Here is a 21084-nt window from a genome sequence, read left to right on the forward strand (position 1 = left end):
CACTGACTATCCGAACTATCGATCTAATCAGCACCAGTCACTGATATGAAGCTATAAGGATTTGAACGATGGTTCCTTGGCTTCAGTTCAGTGTACTGAGCTCTCAGTGACTTTGCAGTAATCCTAAACCGCACGTCCTCTAAACCGCCCACCGAAGAGCCGAAAGCCACAAAAGCTCAAATTAGCCATGGTCACGAGCCTCTTATTTCCCTAAGCACTCAGCTTCCGGGTATACTCGTGTCCTCCTTCTGCAGTCCAGTCTGTTCAGTAATTCATTCCTTACCATTCTTATATTTCTTAATTAACATCTATGCTTTTTCCTCGTTCCTCTTAAAGCTCCTAACATTGATAAAACATGATTATATTTCTTGGACATGGCAGAGATGAGCCTCTGGGCTACTGATCAGAAGGTTGTGAGGTCAAATCCCTGTACTGCTCAGTTTTAAGTCGCTTTGGAGAAAAGCGTCTGCGAAAATGTCACATGGCACGACCCACATGAACGAGAGCGACAAATGTTTTCGCTGTCATTTTGCGTAACAACATACGCTAGGCTTGCGTCACACAGAATCACCTGGTATCTGATGTTGGTATTTTCTTACGAGTATGAGTCCATGAGCACGGTATTGGACCGATACCTGATTCCAGTATCGTCAGTATTGATGCATCTCTAGTAATTACGCAATTCTTTATTTGTCGTACGGTTTTACGCTGATGGTTTTTAATTGCACGCAGTTTGCAGAGTCGGGTGTGTTTCAGCTTCACACACTTCATGCTGTCGTATTTAGTATTTTTCCGATTCCGTGTAATAAGTGTGCGCTATCTTGAGTGTTGCATTGGAAATTCTGGGAAATCCAGCGGCAAGGGGAGTTGAACACTGAGGTTATTTTGAGTCTAGCTGTCCTATCCGAGTGTGTGTGTGTGTGTTTGTATAAGTGTGTGTAAGTGTGTGTGACCTGTGCTGAGTCCTTGGAACATCTGGCTCCTGTGCTAAGCAGATTAATTGAGAGATCTGGACGTTTTTTTCCCCCTCGCCGCCTGCTGAGTTACTTTAAAAACTTAACTGAGGTCCCAGAAAAACGTTCCAGTGTGGAGGACAATCTGGCCGGACATGAGGATTTGGGATTTAATCTGAGACGGGGTGGATTTAAAGAGTGTGTGATGAGAAGGTGGTCACGCATATGAATTAGAAAAAAAAAAAAAGGATGAATAAGGGAAGTAAGTGTAAAGGATAAAAGATATCACAAGGACAAAAATCCTGGCTCTAATGAGGGAAATGTCTTAGATATATATCGAAGAATAATTATATAATATGATACAGGTCATTTTGTCACAATATTGTAGTTATGAAAATATTTGGTCCTTACAAATACAGTAATACAAGTGTGTGTTTATATGGTCAGGACTGCGGACCACAGCTCCATCTTAAATCTCTCGTTTCTTTTTTTTTTCCATGTGCTTATCGTCTCAGTGTGACTGTAGAAGTGATAACACACACCACACTGTGTTACCGCTTCAGCCGTAAAATGGGTTCCCCTTATAAGGCTATATTTCAAATACAGTGCTCTCACATCACTCTTTAAAACAGATAGAGTATTATTATTATTATTTTTACTATTGCTGTTGTTGTTTTAATTATTATTGGCCCAATAACAAACAAGTGAGATGAACATAAAAATAATTTTTCTAAAAAATATTTTAATTAGCCTATGCAAATAGCTGTAGCACTAATGCATCACGGTGTGTGTGATCATTGTCATATTATAGACTGTATACAATATATACTGTACTGTGTATAGTTATATAGGATTATACCTATACTGGCTATAACACTATACGGATTATAATTTCCAAACTCTGCTGGTGCTACAATCAGTCCAAGACCCTAAATAAAATACAGACATCACAGTTATTTCCTGTTTCATCATTATTCTATAATGTGTCTTGTGTTATAATCATTTTTCCTCTTAAAATGCATTACTTTGTGCCTTCTTTGCCTGTCTGTACTTTTGAAATGATTTTGAAGAGGCATGTTTGTAGGATAGAAAGCCACACTGACGGTGTGCTCTACAACGACTGTCACTGCGGGAGGTTGAAGGTTGAATTATTTCTGGAAATCACCGTCATCATTGCTGCGCACAGAGGAAGAGGAAACTCTGCCTGGAAAGCCGAGGACCTCATGATCAATATCGCGGGTATTTATGGAAGGGTGATACGGGATCTGCTGGATTCTGGGTTTTTATAGGACGGGGGTTTATTTGGAGTAATCGTCAGTGGGGGTTTTTTGCTGAGTACGTGACATTCTGTCCATTTACACTGTGATAATGACATAACAGAGTGGACTGAAACTGAGAGCACACACACACACACACACACACACACACACACACAGAGCATTAATCCTCACGTCCTGTTTGAGTCAAAGTGACTCGCTATTAAAAAAAGATCTTAATAAGGTTAAAGTGCTTTGCTCTAACAAACATGAAAAACCATTTAAAATGCATTAATATTGCAAAGAAGTTTGAAACTAATCATTGTTCCAGCAAATACAATACTATATTCCTCAATATGTATCACGTAATTATGATATCATTGTGATATTATATGGCAAAAATGATATAATTACAATATGGGATATGTATCAAAATACTTGAACTAATGTTTTTATCTAATCAGCTACATGATACTGTGATTACTGATACCGTCAACTCTCTTAGAAAAGGAATTTATCACAATAACCTCGTACCATGCAGTCTCACTGCACAGTAACAAGGTGAGGTAAGGAAGGAAAAAACACTTGGGGATGTGCTGTTATTGGAAAATAATCCATGACCTGATGATCCGTGATCTGATGCGATCTGACACAAAGCAGAGCTAGTGTTACCAACCAAGTCCCTGTGAACGAGCTGTTACCGTAGAAACGATAACGAACTAGAAAGGACGAGTGCATTAAAATCAACACCTTCTGACCAATCAGATTAGAGAATTCAAAAGTGTTAATACACACTGTTCATGTTTGTAAACATGAAGCAAAAGAGGTGGTATAAGTGGCATCACAAACCAAAACAAATGTTATAATTTTATAACAAAGTCATGGTTATATTAGAGTTTTATCATTTTAGCAATAACGTACTGGATTTAGGATTGGGCAATATGCCGTCTGTGAGCTCATGCGGAAGAGGGTAGATAGCACTTTCCTCCACGTGTGTTACGTCGCACTGTGACTGTTTTCTCTTGGAGGAAGCACAGCTTAGCCTTCACCCTCCCCAGTTAGTAGCTGTTGTATGATTGGACGGGACTAAATTGGTGAGCTCGTGTGGAATTTTGCCTGTTTGTGTCCATGTGGGTTTCCTCCAGGTTCTCCGGTTTCCTCTCAGCTCCTAAAAACTTGCCATTAGGTGGATTGCTGACTCTAAATTACCGCTTGGTGTGAACGAGTGTGTGGCGTCCCATCCAGAGGGTATTCCCGCCTCACACCCAGCGTTCCTGGGATACGCTCCGTGCCGTTACTTACTGAAAAATCTAGAGCGCTTATTGAAGATTAATAAATTTAACTGTATCATTTTATATATATATATATATATATATATATATATATATATATATATTATATATCCTAGTGCTATCTGAAAGTGAGTGATGTTTTAATGAAAAATGTTTTAAAACTTTCTCCAGTGTTAATGGAAATGGAAAATAGAAAGTGGAATTCCCGTTTCCTCCAGCACTTATTTCCGCTCACAGTTGTGCACACAGCTGGCATCAGGAATGATCTTCGAGTGTGATGGTGTCTATTCCCTTAAACACTGTTTATATTGATCATCGATGAAGAGAAGAGATATCAGGTGCTCAGTGTTGGAACGTATGTACAGATAGAACTACACACCTGGCCAGAGTGGCACAGGACCAAGCTCTCTCTCAGGCTGGCCCATCACCACGCCTTCGACCACGCCCCCGCCCCCTCCAGCCCCGCCCCCATCCCTCATGCACCAGTGGCAGCCTATTGGCATAATGATCCCAGTAAAATCTCGTCTGAATTCTATATCAGTCTGTGTGATAGCGTGTGTTCTCCCTGTCAGTTTATGCGATAAGGATCCTCTAACGATAGACGTGCGATTAAAGGAAATTACTACGACCTGCTCGAGTCATCGATCATCCTGAAGTCAGTTCATGTCAGAAAACAGGCTCGTGTAAACACAAACATTCTTCAAAGTCAGCTTGATGTATTTTTTTCTGTCCATTAGCATGTTTTGTTTACGTGTCTTCATCACCGCTACCGTATCTGTAGCTGTCCTGTGAGTTTGCCGGCTTCCTATTGGTGGATTTGAGATGATAGTCATAGCGAATTTCTCACGCTGACAGAATCTCTCGCCGGCCATCTTAGGTCGCAGTAGCACTTAACTTGAACATTACGTATTCTAAGATTGGAGCTCACAATTTAAGCGTAAATCCAGCTTTATTCGACAACTGTTCTGATCCGAAGCGACTTCTAAGTGCGAGCTGCTGATGGTCCGAGGCTTTGCTTTAACCTTATTATCACTTTAGTATAATTTTCTGTGTCAGAGTTGATGTCAGACCCTTATAAAAATTATATATATATATTATAAATGTATTATAAATATAGCAGTGCACCAGCACAGCGAGTGAATCAGTGAATCTCACATATTTCCACCGGTGTCTTCTGTGTGCAGTGTGTTTTGCATGTGCGGGGGAGGCAGGAAGTGTGTGTGTGTGTGTGTGTGTGTGTGTGTGTGTGTGTGTGTGTGTGTGTGGAGGGTTTGATTACAGTGATTAGTCAATAAATGTGGCCCTGATGACTCCCTGTGATTTACAGACGAGCCCTCAGCTTAGTACTTACAGCTTCCCTCACACATGAAGTCCCTCAGGCTGGAGAGAGAGAGAGAGAGAGAGAGAGAGAGACGGGGAGAGAGAGAGAGAGAGAGAGAGAGTATGTGTGTCTCCCATAAACACAGTGCTGAGGGTGATAATCACGCTGTCCAACATCCTCGACCTATTCTTAACTCCACTACTGCATGGAGCTTCATTCTTTTATCATGCAGGTTATCTAACAGGAAGGCTAGCTAGCATAAACGAGTATTTTATTCAGTTAGCATCCGTGTGTGTGTGTGTGTGTGTGTGAGTGAGTGAGTGAGTGTAAGGGCATTTCCTGTACAGTGCGTTTTTACTGGAACTTGACTGATTTAATTCAGCATGAGTATTTTGTCTGTATTAGAGGCCTCATGATATATCAGTAAGACAATACAACCTGAGAAGAAAATCTGAAATAAATATATCATTAATGTTTTGCTATAACGGTGTAGATAATAACATTTCCAAATGCATATAAAATTTAGAGAAAATCTGTTTTTCTGCATTACTACCAGAGGCTCAGAGTAATTCCTCTTATCACGTCCCGTTTATTCCACAACATTCTACCGAAATAAATTAACTCTCACTTTTCCGCCTCGCTATAATACGACACTTTCAAGCAATTTTTCCTTTTTTTTCATTTTTGATAAAACAACAATATCTGACTACTGGAAAATACCCAACACTGACCCAGTACTGACTTCTTATTATCTTTTAAATAACTGCAAACATGGTAAAGATTCCGCATTTCCTGACAGAAATAACGATCCAAGCTGATCTACCTGACGCTGCGTTAAAAGAAGGAAATTTTCAGTCACCACGCGTTCACGGCAGTGGAGTGGATCAGAAAATGTTCCTTATCTGTGATCACATCTGTCTAATCCTGGTTTTTATTTTATTTATATATTAATTTTCTCTCGTGTAAAGCGTCATTGAGCGAAAAATATGGAGCATTTTCTAAGCTAAAAAAGAAAGAAAGCTCCATTTTGTCTTTTCCAAGACAATCCACATCTAAGATCTAAGATCTCTACATTACATTTTTCACATTTCTTTAAAATGTGTTGCTGGGAATCAGAGTGAAGGTGAAGATGCACAGGCTTTGTCCTAAAAAGCTGAAAATCAGTGGCAGGGCTCCCGACTGTGGCAGCGAGCGCTGAGCCCGAGTGGGCAGAGGAGCTGGAGGTAATAGTATGCACTTTTGTTGTCATGTCATGCTAATAACACACAGCTCGGCCGAGCGCGAGCATCATTAGAGCGCGGGGCGTTTCGGGGTCTCATCTGGTCCCAGCCAGTTTGTACGGAGAGCAGCCGCATACCAACACGGAAAACAAAACACTCTGATCAATAATAATAATAACAATAATAATAATAATAATAATAATAATAATAATAATAAACAATTTTCCTTTACGTCTAATCATAAAGACTGCGGTGATTCAGTGAGTTCTGGATTCGTGAAATAGATCATTAAAACGTCATCTAGTTAGGATGAAATACAATTTTACCATTTGTATTTATTTTTAAATTATGTAATCATTTTTATTACCGGTTATAAATAAAATCAAAATAAACAGCTGATAGATTGTGTGCAGTTTGGAAATAAAAATGTCTTAAAAAATTTCAAAATAAATAATAAATATGGCAACATAATAATAATAATAATAATAATAATAATAAATATGATATACATAAAATACAAGTAAATATTAAATATATAAATTACATGTATTATTTTTTAATTACATTTTATTAATTTATTAATATATTTTAGACACATACGTGATATATGATGCTGCACCATAATAACATTAAAAGCTGCCAGAATTTAAAAATCAGAGAAAAGTAGCATTTCTTTATCATTTTAATAAACTAATATTATTTTTCTTCCTCTTTTAAAAATAAGAACTTCCTGCTCAATGGCATATTTTTTTTGTATTTAATCTCCATTTCTTGATAAGGAACACCGGAAATCCACTCAGTTAGCTTCAGCTCCTCTTTGTGGTGTGGATTTTGTGGATCAGGTGATAAACCTGTAGTTTTGTCATTGTGTTTTAATAAAAGACGAAATTCAATTAAAATGGTCATAAATCAGGAGTAAAATAAAAGTAATTAATTGAATGATTTGATCTTGGGGTTATGGAATACAGCGGACGCCACTTTAGAGTCTGTGCTGTGGTTCTAATTTAATATAACATAAAATTTATCATAAATCAGATCCGTGTTTGGATTAATGTCCACTTTTAAATGACTGATTATAATTATAGAGACATTTTTAATTAATATGGATCTTCTTGGTAATTGCATTAAAACTTATGAGCTGAAAAATAAACTTCTTGGAAAATATTTAGTTTCAGATTTCATTATTCTGTGTCAAATATTTTAATAGTAATAAACAACATGATAAATAAAACCAAACACAGTGTAAAGTTTCTCCACAGTGACTCTCAGTGTGTTTAATTCATACATGAGACTAAGAACAACGAAGGTGAGACGTGACGAAACACGACAAAAGCTTGACAATGAAACACAAAGATCTTAAATAGGGTGAGTAATTAGTGAAACACAGAACAGGTGTGAGCAATCTGTGAGCGTGACTAGGTCATGTGACGTGCTAGGGCTGATGGGTAATGTAGTTCTTGTCGGCCATTTTGTGGCCCAAGCCGGTAACGACGTGACATCAGTAATCTGTGTTTTATTGCTCGTTTTTTAATGCAAACGATAGCTTTCTTTCACGGAGGTGTCTCAATTAACGAAACAAGCTGATGAATTAATTTTTAATTACTAAACTGTCAATATAAGACAATATGAATTAACTACAAATTCTTTTTTAATAGCACGTCTCAGGTGCACACAGTCAGCTAAACAAGCCAGAACTGAGACGGTCGGCGGAGACAGGACCGAAAAGCAAAATTACATTAACACATAAACACAAAAGCCCTTGGTGCAGTTGCCATGGGAACAGAAATACTAACCCTGGGACAAGACTGTCACAGGATTTTTGGTATATTCCATTTTATTTCCTTATTTGGTTAAAGAAATTGCTAGAATATTATTTAAACCTTTAATAAGGGATTTAAAAAACTTATAGCACATTTTTTGCAGGCATCGACATCGTTGTCTACACTAGAACAGTGTAAAGATGATAAAATGATAAATGATAATGGTAATTATAGATAAATTTCCTCATGGTATATCACTGTAGCAGTATAGCGATATATCGTCCCAGCTCTATCCAGCAGCTAATTCTTAATATTACAGTGAACTGCGTTCTGTCACAAACTCACGTCTCCTCATCACTCAGGTTAAAGATCACTGTCTTTATGACTCTGAGGTGGAATTGAATCTTTTACAAGCATTGTGGGAATTGGGGAGGTCAAAGGTCACTGCCAATATTGGGCCCATACACAATAGCAGTCCCCTGTTGATAATAAAAGGTGTAAAATCCATTAAGCAAAAACTACAGAATATTGAACACAGTGGCTCGTATTGATCTGATGTTAGTCCCAGTGAAGGAGGCGTGGCCTTGGGACTGTCAGTCACAGTAAAGGAGGCGTGGCTTCACACTTCACAAAGCTAGCACTGTTTTTTTTTTTTAAAGCAAAATTTGCAACTTTCTAAACACAACTACTTATATGATAAAGAAATTATATCACATCAATAACTTAATATAACACAATCATAACATCTTATTCTTATATCCGTCATATTAATTATTATTCTGTATATCAGGTCTTATTAAGTAAGGAATAAACCCATACTGCTTTTAATTTTTTACTTAATTAATTAAACATTTACTGTAATTAATTATAAAAAAAACCTTCATGCTCAGAAGCATTTAAGTGGCCATGTAGGTTTAATAATTTTACATTTGTTCTGAAATAATCTCGTAATAAGAGATATTAGATAGTTGCGTATCAGATATTTTCACTTGCCAAGATATAATTTTTTCCAGCGAACTGAGAAGACAACATCTCAGAAAGTTGTGTAATTATGTATGAAATAAACGAGGCTAATTGACTGATTGACTTTTGCTCCTTTTGCTCGATTATTTGAAGCCTCGTCGGTTTCCTTCATGACCCCGGGATCACAGAGCGAGCGAGGTACGGTGCTGATGTTTAGCGGTGGTACAAATTGCAGTGAAAGAAGAGGAGAACACACTAGGAGCTATTGACATCATCTCACTCCGGCTAATAAGATCTCACCGAGCCCGTAAAGTGCTCTTCCGTTTCAGAGTGGTGACCAGGACGCGAGCCAAGACTGCTCTGTGCCGGGAGAGTTGTATATCTCTGAACGAGGGGAAGCCCCTGATGCAGTTTGCTTTGAGAAGAGAAAATAATGACCAACGAAACACCATGATGGAGTCAGAACTTTTATATAAATAAATAAATAAATAAAACGAATTAGGGATGCAGCAACAGTGATACTGGTATCAGTCCAAAACCATGCTCACTAACTCGTACATATAGTGGTAAAAAAAATGCTCTGCATCTGATCTCATGTGACACTGTGTGATGTAATCCTAGTTACTGCCCAGACGACACAAAATGACAACAATCTGGATGTATTTCACGATCAACGATCAAAGACTGCAAACTGTTCCTCTGTGAAAATATCATGAAGAGGAACTACGGCATCTTCCTTCCGATCAACCTGATAAAAACGAGCGAGGACGGCCGTCCTGAGCGTGCAGCGCAGTATCAGCGAGAACAGACTTTAAATACAAGTTCAAGATGCCGTAAATTGCACGCACACAAACGTATCGGCGAGCGTGGAGCGCTGAACCGAGCATGCTGAGAAACTGTCACACAGCAGAGCACTTCATTTCAGCGAGTACTGAGCACTAAGAACTCACTCGCCACTCGCTCCACTTTGCTTCTCATGCAAGCTTGCACTCGTTTTTAATGACCTGCTAAGGTCTTAACACTCTTTATTAAACACACTGTTTACACACCATAACATCTTAGACATAAAACTCAGCACGAGGAGTTTGCAACATAACCTAAACACAGCTTGATTGATTAATTATTATTATGATATTATGCCTTTTACTCATTTCAGTATCAGTATCAATGAGTACCAAAAAACATGCATTCCTACTCATACTCTGTAGCTATGCATCCGTATAATAAATGAAATGTAATAATCAGAATCATCACTGCTGATTATTATGCTGTGTCGCTATAAAACGCAGCAGATATCCTGCTATGCTGTTGTTGTTATTTACCAGCAAGACTTCCACTGAGGCAGTGAAGTCTATCTTCACCTCTGCGCACATCACTGCAGTGGATGTTGCTTGGATGTTGCAGGTCGATTGCACTCCTCCGGCCTGAACAGAATTCTGATCTATTATTAATGTTATAGCCACATAAGAACAGCAGCGATCTGATCACAAAGAATCTCCTCTAAGTCTGTCTTTACAACTTCAGCTGTGGTGCTTGTTACTTGTACCTGCTTGTCATTTTTTAATTTTTGATTAAAAACTTTTTTTCCAATAGTGTTACGCAAATTATCGAGCATCCATGATATTATATTATACCTATAGATGAATCACACTGCGCTAATGGACTAAGCCATGCAAGGAAGACTTGGTGTTAAAAACCTGGAGGCAAACAGAAGTTGTGTATTGATGCTGTTTATATTTTAGTTTAGTTTAGTTTAGTCATAAAGCACGTTTAAAAACAAATGAAGTTGAAACCAAAGCGCTGTACAAGTAATATAAAACAGATCTATACACAAAACATTAACAATACAAAATACCAAAAGACAAATGGAAATTTTACAGTCTGAATTTTAAATTTTTAATTGCCTCCAAATTGTGTTTTCAGGTTGTTTAGCATCTCAAGTACTATATTGTTTGCATAAGAGGACGTCTGTAGAAATTATGATTGATTGACACATGATAAAGGGATCTCTGTATGAATCACAGGGATAAGTGTGTCTTCACAACGTACACTACACATTCTATCCTTACAAGCTTCAATTCATATTAATACAAACTGATTCTTTTTTTTTCTTTGTAACTGAGCTTTATTTTTATTAAGCGCTTGTTGTCTGTAGTTTGGATTTTTTCTAGCAACTCAATAACTTCCCTAAAACCAGCTGTGTTTTATTGTCCACTTTTGGTTTTGGTGAGAGACGATAGAAAAGAGCGAGAAATTAAAAATACGGCGTAGTCCTTCCAAGAATGACTGACATGGCTGATTTGTAGGGCTGCACAATATATCGAAATTCAAAATATCGCAAATGTAAATATCGTGATATGCGTAACGCAAGAGTTTGCGATAACTGAATGATTTTAATACTTCAAAAAGTTACGAATAGTTTTAGGGCGACGCAGATAGCAGAGAGAATGCTTTCTTTTCCTCAAAAGAACATGAAACGTATGTTGTTATGTCAGTTTTTAAATATATAAATATAATTTAAATTGATTTTACACACTTATAGCATTATCATACCGCATACCGCATACTGCGTTATTTAACAAGTTACCGCGTAACGCATTTTTCTTCAGTATCTCGCAGCGCTACTGATTTGGATGCTAAAATCCCAGAGATAATTACGTGACTCCACCTCCCCATGTAAAACAAATCCAATCCGAACAGCACAGAATCCGGATCCACGGTCACCCCGAGCAGGATGAAGTGATCACTGAAGACAGATGAATGAATGTGAATTTGGGAGGATGAATTAGTGCAGGGAGTAAGGGAATATCTAACAACAGGATTTTGATCTTGGGTCTTACTTTAACTGCTAAATATCAATATCCTTAATATCCATAATAACCATAATATTCATAATATTCATTATAGCCATAATATCCGTAATTTTGCAGGTCTAGCAAGGCTTTTAATTCCGGACTTGGGGAAAAACCCTGGATGGTTTTTTTTAAACCTGTATTCCACTCAGAAGCACTCTTATGAGGGAGGAGTGATACATACTGAAGACCTTGGGTTTGATTTGATTAATATAGGTATCATTACGTCGCTTTATAACACACGGATCAGTCTAACAGAGTGCTGACTGTCGGTGGTGAGAGGAAGTAAATCAGACTGCTCTAAGCCGATATAAACACACATTTTCTGATGACTCTTTAACGGTGTTACATTTCTTGACACTCTTGAAATTGTGTTACGTTTCAGACGGGTTTGTCTGGGTGTTGTGTTTCTGACCGACTTGCTAGTGTTTCATCTGTAAAGATTGTAAAGGAGGTGTAATATTTCGGACTGTGCATCGATTCCTGTAAGCAACACCACAACTTTCTGACTCGATATGTTTAACATATCAGATAAAGGAACCGTTTTCTTGAATCTCGTCACGTGTTAGGTGTATTTAAGGGAACGCCGAGAGCTCTTTAAAGGAGCTCGGCCTGGTCATGTGATGGAGTTTAGAGCTCCGTGCCCTTTCGAGAGGACACTCTCCAATAAATCCCTCAGGATCGCGTGGGCAGGGAGAATGTCAAGGGGGAAGAGAGAGAGCGCCTAAAATGGACCTGAGCTACACCTGATCAATACAAAAGGTATCAAAGAGCAAGGTTAAACCCTCAGCGTCTCATCTTTATTAGGAACTTTTAATCAGGCAGCACTTCGACCATCATATCAGAACCTGCCAATCTCCGGTTAAAGAAAGGAGCTAATTTTGTCGGATTAAAGCCATACAGGGACGACTTCCTTCCCGCTTCCCACTTTAATATGAACACTGAGAAAAAATAGATACCTGAAAGGATGCATATGTAAATGCATGGGCATCATTCAACCTATAAATCCAAAGAATTTTTAAAGAACCTTTTCCTGTTGGCTCGAACAAAACCATTAACGCTCAACGTCTCTACCATGTCCTGTAATTCTTCATCACTCCCTTAGACATGGAGATCCACCTCTGTTAATTAGCTCCTGTGCACACCACGTGAGCTGACGGCATACAGCATCCGTAAAGAAGACGACTGAAGGTTCTTCCTAGTGCTACCTGTATGAGCAGACTAGGAACCAAAGGAGATTAGGACGCGATGGAGCCTGGAGCAAGGTCATCTCAGCCAGACTCCGTCATCAGCTGGAGCTTTTCCTGTCCAACACTTTCCATTACTGCAAACTGATTCTGATCAAAGTGATGTTTTGACTCAGAAAATAATACCTGGTAAAGATCTTCTTAGACAGAGCTTGACACTCTGAAAACACGTACGAAAAGAACATGATGTAAAAACACACCAAGACTAGGAACACAACCTGTAAACATATACACTGTGTGATTAACTAGAAATGAGACGCATGACACAGAAAACTGACTGAACCTCTGGTTCCTACAAATTTTCTGTTTTATGACGATCTCTTTATATAATGTTCCTGAAATGTCTGGGCATGTTAGGGTGCGGTCAATGTGTAGTATGATGTGGTCAGGGTGTGTTTTGTAGTTAGGGTGTGGTAGGGTGTGATAGGGTGTGGGAAGGTGTGGCAGGGTGTGGTACGGTGTAGTTAGGGTGTGGCTAGGGTGTGTAGTAGGTTGTGATAGGGTGTGGCATGTTGTGGTAGAGTGTGGTCAGAATATGGTAGGGTGTGTTCAGAGTTGGTAGGATGTGTTCAGGGTGTAGAAGGGTGTGGTCAGGGTGTGTGGTAGGGTGTGGTAGGGTGTGGTAGAGTGTAGAAGGGTGTGGTAGGGTGTTATAGGGTGTGGTGGAGTGTGGTAGGGTGTGGTAGGGTGTAGAAGGGTGTGGTAGGGTGTTATAGGGTGTGGTGGAGTGTGGTAGGGTGTGGTAGGGTGTAGAAGGGTGTGGTAGGGTGTAGAAGGGTGTGGTAGGGTGTGGTGGAGTGTGGTAGAGTGTAGTAGGATGTGGTAGGGTGTGGTAGAGTGTAGTAGGATGTGGTAGGGTGTGGTAGGGTGTAGTAGGATGTGGTAGGGTGTGGTAGGGTGTAGAAGGGTGTGGTAGGGTGTTATAGGGTGTGGTGGAGTGTGGTAGGGTGTTATAGGGTGTGGAAGCGTGTGGTTAGGATGTGGTTAGGATGTGGAAGGGTGTGGAAGGGTGTTATAGAGTGTGGTAGGGTGTGGTGGAGTGTGGCAGAGTGTGGTAGGGTGTGGTTAGGGTGTGGAAGGGTGTGGCAGGGTGTTATAGAGTGTGGCAGAGTGTGGTAGGGTGTGGTTAGGGTGTGGAAGGGTGTGGCAGGGTGTTATAGAGTGTGGTAGAGTGTGCAGGGTGTGGTTAGGGTGTGGAAGGGTGTGGTTAGGGTGTGGTTAGGGTGTGGTTAGGGTGTGGCAGGGTGTTATAGAGTGTGGTAGAGTGTGCAGGGTGTGGTTAGGGTGTGGTTAGGGTGTGGTTAGGGTGTGGTTAGGATGTGATTAGGGTGTGGTTAGGGTGTGGTTAGGGTGTGGCAGGGTGTTATAGAGTGTGGTAGAGTGTGGTGGGGTGTGGCAGGGTGTGGTTAGGATGTGGTTAGGGTGTGGTTAGGATGTGATTAGGGTGTGGTTAGGATGTGGTTAGGGTGTGGTTAGGATGTGGTTAGGGTGTGGCAGGGTGTGGTACTTTAACATTTCCTGTATTAAACCAAAGGACATTAAAGTAACTGAGTCGACTATAAACTGAACCCATGTGACCATAGAAATGACTTCAAAATGATTAATTCACTCTTTACAGCTGCAGAAGGTCTGAAGGTTCACAACTATCAGAGCTCATCATCTTCCTCAGTGAAGGTGCGCACCAATTCAACCAAACAACGCAATGCATTATGGTCGCTGGAGTAAATCGTTTGCACATTATGTACATACTCGCCACTGTTTCTGGACACGGAAACACCAATCTTTTAATGCACAACACCGATTTACTAAGAGCGATGATGTCAGCATGTCACGACAGATATCAATCCAGTGATACAAGACAAGTTGTCCTGCTGACGCACACATATTATCAGCTGGCAACAAATCACAGAGGCAGCAACACAACCTTCATCCTCTGTTGCACAACAGCTCCACCTCCTCGCTAATAATGCCGGGATAAAACTGTCAGCGATGTTGAGTAACGTTCTCGGTTCTCTCAAGCAGACTTCGTGAAAAATGTGTCTAAACCGTGTGAGTGTTGAGGAGAGTGATGCGAGAGGAAGGTGAAGTGTTAATGCCAAAGCCATCGCAGCGCTAATGCTAATCTTAAAGCTGAAGTTTATATTATTATTATAAATAGCTTTTAATATTACGGCAACACCTAGAACCTGTCAGGATTTTAACATTTAGCTTTTTGGTACTTGGAGCACTCTTAGACACAAGGGTTCTCTCAAGGTTCACTGGATAATTAAATGGTTCTTGGATTCCACAAAAAAGGGATTTACTTGGAACCTTTTCAGATGGAAAACACTTCATTGTAGAGTTTATAATAAAACCTTTAAGGCTTTCCTCAGATGGCCAAGCAAAAAAAAACCCTTAAGGGTTCTAAATTTTTTAAGAGTGTACCACTATGTCAGTTCACTATGTTTTTCAAACTTTTATGAAACTATCGTATGGTGTTCTTATATGTAGTCTGGAAAAAAAAGGTAAATCTCAAAACTTAAAGGGTTTCTGAGTTTGTAACTCTGGAGGAGCCTTTTAAGGTTCTACGTAGAGCTTTATAACAGTGTTGGCTCAGTGTTTAAAGCTTTGAGCTGCTGATCAGAAGGTTGTGAGTTTAAGTCCTAACATCACCAAGCTGCCACTATTAGGTTCTTGATCAAACCCTGTCGCAATTTTAATTTGCTTTGAAAGGAATCCAAGTAAAACCTATTAACAAAGCCAAGAACCCTTAAATGAGACATACTTTATCTCAGGAACACAAATAGCTAGGGACACTGAAAATTTAAAATGTACAAATTACATATTGTGTATCTTTAGTTCTGTGGTAACAATTACCAAAGGGACTTCTAATCTAAGAATTTTAAAAGTGTTATTTAACAAAGAAAACGTGGTGACATTTTCTGTAACAGTTATGGAAGGAGTCTCCAGTGTCAGCGCTTTGTAACAGTCAGAGGTAAAGCTGTAACTTTAAGTTTTGCGACATCTTCAGGATAGAGGAGTTTACGCTTCTTTGCAGTTTCTCAGTAGCACGACAATCTGCGTTTTTTTATTATTATTAATTTCAAGAGAGAGAAAAAAGAGAAGCTGATGAGGGAACGACTGATTGTAGCTGCTGTAACGTCAGCGAGAACTTAAAAGGAACAATGTGTTTTGAGGACGTTCAACAACAATAAATGTAACTGTAAACGGATAAAAATTACGAAGTCAAAATGATAATTATTGACAAATTGTTGTGGTATAAGAGGAATAAAACACTTCAGGATATTTTATAGGAAATGAATCAATTACAACTGTTCTGTTTATGATAATTAATTATGGTTTCAATACTGAGCAGAACAATCTTTAAAATCTTTGCCGTTTTTTTTTTTTCTTTTTCTCTTGGTATTAGTGCTTCACCTCTGTGAAAATCTCCAACAGAAAGGAGAGAAAAAAAAAAGATGAATGTACATTAAAGCTGTTTACTAATGGCCCATTTGAACGCTTTCCATGACCGTGTTCTGGGAAGTACACAATGCCTCTGGGGTTACACTCGTGCATAAGAAGTGTAGAGGCCTCGGAAACCACCATAAAAACTCGCTCAGTGACCTTCTCTCTGAGCAAACACAAACACACACACACAACCACACATACACACACACAACCACACACACACACACACACACATATATATATATATATATATACACACACACACAGTTCTGTGCAAAAGTCTTAGTCACATGTAAAGAAACACTAGAGTAAAGACGCCTTCAAAAATAATGAAATTAAATGTTTCTACACTAAAAAAAAATCCTATAAAGAGCAGTAAACAGTAATAAATGAAACAAAGTCAGTATTTAATGTGACGATCCTTCACTTTAAATAAAATAAAGCAGTATCTGAGGTGCAGTGTGTGCAGTTTTATAAGGAAATGAGCTGGAATTGTTACTGAGCATCTTGCAGAAGCAGCCACAGTTCTTCTGGAGACTTTGACTGTCGACTGTTCTTCTTATTTCTGCAGCGAAACCCAGCAGCCTTCATTATGTTTTTATCTGAAAAGTGTCTCTTATGGAATCTGCTGCTTTCTTTACTGACATACAAACATTTTTCTGGAACATTTCATTTTGTGCTGGAAAACTAATGTTTGGAATCTAAAATGGTTTTGTACTGAATCAATAATGTAGAAGTCAGAAAATAAACATCTATAACAAAGTTTGTACTAAAAAACCTAGGGTGCCAAGACTTTTGCACAGTACTGTATACACACACACACACACACACACACACACACACTGTCTCTTCATAACCTCTCTTTCACCAGAAATCAGCATGCTCTCAATTACTGTTACACTTTTTAACCCGTGGTATTACAAGCTGCGCTCCTCATTCAGGAGTTTTTTAAAAGCACGACGCAAAGCCCACGTTTGTTCGTTAGTTTTACATTATGCGAGGATTAAGTGGCCGTGAAATTAAAAAGTCACAAGGTCATTTGGTGTGACGCTGCGTGCGCCTAAGAGCTGCTCGTTAGCAAATCAAATGCTACATGAAGCAATTAGCCAGTTGTGATCAGTGGTGCTAAAAGACGAAACAAATCTGATTTGAAAGTAACGCCCTCAAATCGAGACGAATTAGCATGCATGAGTTGAGCAGCTAATCAGACAATTAAAGCAAAGTCACACTGTAACTCATGCTATCTGATTCAAGAAACAGACTCCTGCAGCATCCATATTGTGTGGTTTTTTTTGCATCATAACTCATCCAAGAGAAGGTTCAGAAATCTCGAGAAGGTTCAGAAAACACGTCACCAAACTCTATCAAGTCTCCTGAGAGTGACTTCCCATAACTAAGCCATGAATATTCATACAGCTCTCTCAGAGTCACGCCAACACACGAGCGCCGAACTCAGGTGCCAAGACCTTAAATCTGCTTCAGAGATAAGTGAAGGGCTCGCTTCCACGCTTCAGAAAGCGCTCGTGGAGACGCGGAGCGTCGTGTCCCCGTGTGAAATATTCATAATTGGATGGACGAAATGATGGCATCAGTAGAGCATCAGCCAAACACACACACACACACACACACATTCATAGACAGACTCTTTGTTCACATCTTCCCTTAATTCATATGACACTCAGAGTTTTCTTTTATGATATTTAGACTTTTTTTTTTTAATGCTTTGTAGAGGGTTGTTTGGCTTCGTTCTTTGGAGGGTGGGTTCAGATCTAAATTTGGATTTAGTAGTGGATCATGGCTGTGTGTTTTTTGGCCAAGTCTTATGATTGTGTGTGTGTGTGTGTGTTTTCCTCATGTGTTTGAGTCATTCAGAACTGTGTTTGAACTGCACCATGTTTACAGTAGGAGTTGAAATCCGAGTTCACGGCCCATGTGTTCAAGCTGCTTGTTTATATCACGTGGTTGGACTGTGGGTTTGGACCGGGATTTTTATTGTGTGTTTGCGTGTATATGGGTTGTGTCTTTGGGCCTCGTATTTGTATAGTATCTGCGTTTGGTGGTGTTTTTTGGGCCAAGTGTTATGACTGTATGTGCGTTTTAGACCTGGTTTCAAGTCAGGTAGCTATGGATATAGATTTGTGCCAGGAGTTTGTCCTACCTTCGCAGCCACAGAAGAGCTGGGTTTCTCCAGCAGGTCCCACAGCTTCTTCCTCTTATCCGGGCAGCATCCCGTATCCAGCTCGTCCCCCTCCTTCTCCCTCAGCGTCTCAGCCTCGCGCCTCAGCTCCTCATTCATCTGCTCTTTCTTCTGGTGATAGCGTGCCTGGCAGCATGACTCCAAGTAGATCTCATCGATGCCCCAGTAGTCAAGCTCCTGGCCGAACGACAGCGCACACATCTCCTCCATCATGTGCAGCTTGCCCGTCCGGTAAAAGTTCAAGATGGAGGAGAAGGCACCTGGGTGTCTGTCGAAGAAGTACTCGTTCTCGTTGAGGCTGTAGTCGTCACAGATCTCCATTAAGGTGTCGTGGGTGTTGCAGTCTCTCAGCTTTCCGAGTCTTGTGCGAGGCAGGCGGTCCAAAGTCCGCCACAGGACCTCGTGGACCAGGCCGCCTACATTGATCCGGACTCTTCTGGAGCGCGCTTTGATTCGGATGATGTCAATGGGCTCGGGCGGAAGGGAGCCCTGAGGCCGGGAGACTTTCTGGCTCCCAAAGTTTGACCTTTCAGCCATGACAGCCACTAAAACAAGAAGAGACTCACAGTCAGGAATTCTGCAGGTAGGAACCCTGATACGAGAGGGGCTCAGGAACACGTCTGACTCACGGGAATCTGGTTCAGAGCCTCTTCATATCCGCATCAAGGACAATGTTTAAATGTTTGAATTTCTTTTATCAGGTAATCAAACAGTCAGGATTATTCTCCCAATTATTATGGCTAGTTAAATGAAAGATGATTGTTCTCTGATGAAAACATCACAGAACATCCTACAAGGTTGGGTTTTACAGAATATATATATGAAGATGATGAAGTAAATAATGCATTTTCAACACAAGTCAGCTGTTAGGTACCATTACACCCTCACAGGAGCTGTCCAGTATTATTAAATTATTACTCTGTGAATAAATATTTGTCAGACACAATTTAAATCACAACATTTCAGCATTTTAAACAGGTGTATGTAATTTTTTATCAGGGAAAAAAGTCCAAGCGGATAAGGAACTGCAGTCGGCTGGAAAGGAGCAGGTAATGCGATTGAGTATTTAAGAACGTCTCAATCACAAATCCCTGTAGGACTAATTAGCAAGATTGCTTTTTCCTGCTCTAAAAGACTTCGGAACAGTTGGGCTATTTAAAACTTCCAACCAGAGAGGAAACTATTTAGGCCATCGTTTGATAATGGAGCATGTTGAGAAGAACTACACCAGCCCTTTGCCCTTTGCGCCCTGTTAATACCCTGCCACATCCAATACGTCAGGGGCTTTTCTCTTTATCCCCACAAGGTTACAGAGGAGCAGCTCGTTATTTAGGAAGACGTCCTGGCATGTCAAAATGGAGTCGTGGGTACAAGTGTCCCCTGAGCGAGGTAGCAATGTCCCCTGAGTGCAAAGATAGTGCTCCTATTACAGTTTGTCCTTCGGGGAAATTTCCAATTGGCTCCAACAGAGAAAAATCTCCAGGGAGGGAATTGTTGCTAATGGTTCCTGTTGGTTTCATCTGGACTGTTTATATTTAAAGGTCAGTTTAGCGATCTGGGGGCAAATCATTACAAAATGACCAAATCACCTCTGGAGCCATAAAAAATAACTGTGTGGTGTCTGTGGCTCTTCCTTTAAGGAAAACAAGTGCACTAAAAGCTCAGTTTAAGACACAGCCCAATTAAAATGGCTAAGCAATTAAATCTCACAACTCAAGTTTTCAATGGCAGTAAACAACGCAGTGCTTAAAGTTTAATAAATATGCAATATTCTACCATTTATAAAATAGATATTAAAGCGAACAAAGCTTTTAATCATGAACTGCAAGTCCTGGGATCTGCTGTTTATTCCTGACACTTTAAAGTCCTGCAAAACATCTCCACTCAGATCAGATCATCCTCAAGACTCTAACATCTAACATCCTCCAAAAAAAACAACCCTTTACTGCATTGATGCTTATAATGAAATCTCACCTGAGCCTCCTTAACTGAGCACTTTCTCCATCTCTCCAGTCCAGAAATAAGGAGAATCAGCCTCCACGGGAGTGCAAGGAGTCAGGGGGAGCTTTTTGGAGAGCATCTCGGTTCTTCTGCACAGACCCACCGCTATACACGTGTTCACCAAAAAAATCCTAAAAATAAAGAATCAGTCGGTTATTCTTGTCATGATGAATTTATGGAAAACCTGCAAGCAGCCAGCAAGGAAATGTTACTGTGGGGTTTCGCGCAAAGACACACTGAGAGAGAGAGAGAGAGAGAGAGAGAGAGAGAGAGAGAGAGAGAGCTGCAGGCGACGAGTAATTGGATCGGCTCTGCTTCACAGAGGAGTCGATTCGCTAAAGAGTCGACTCCTTTGTGCGAGTCAATCAGGGAATCGATTCTCAAGCGCGCACAAATGAATAGCTGCTTATTCGGATTTTGCTTTAAGTAAAGTTTTATACTTGGCTTGTAGCATTAAAGGTTTCTAAAGAGTTCTTCGGACATTGATTGATTTATTTTTTTGTTTATGATGATCAACAATACATCTGTCCATGAAATAAGAACGTTTCAATATATAAAATAGGTCGAATCAG

The 21084-nt window shown here is 39.9% G+C and overlaps 1 protein-coding gene across 1 annotated transcript in view; it reads right to left on the bottom strand.

Moving 5' to 3' along the window:
* Positions 1–20730, bottom strand: part of kcnb2a (potassium voltage-gated channel subfamily B member 2a) — a 33824-nt gene extending 13094 nt beyond the window's left edge. Inside the window, exons 1-2 of the mRNA XM_026940978.3 lie at positions 20486–20730; positions 18473–19056 (exon numbers count right to left, since the gene is read on the bottom strand). Coding sequence (XP_026796779.2) covers positions 18473–19048 — 576 coding nt within the window. The 5' untranslated portion in view covers positions 19049–19056; positions 20486–20730. The remainder of the gene's footprint in view (positions 1–18472; positions 19057–20485) is intronic.
* Positions 20731–21084: the final 354 nt, after the last annotated feature.

The sequence above is a fragment of the Pangasianodon hypophthalmus genome, chromosome 21 (assembly GCF_027358585.1).
Source record: "Pangasianodon hypophthalmus isolate fPanHyp1 chromosome 21, fPanHyp1.pri, whole genome shotgun sequence".
NCBI lineage: Eukaryota > Metazoa > Chordata > Actinopteri > Siluriformes > Pangasiidae > Pangasianodon > Pangasianodon hypophthalmus.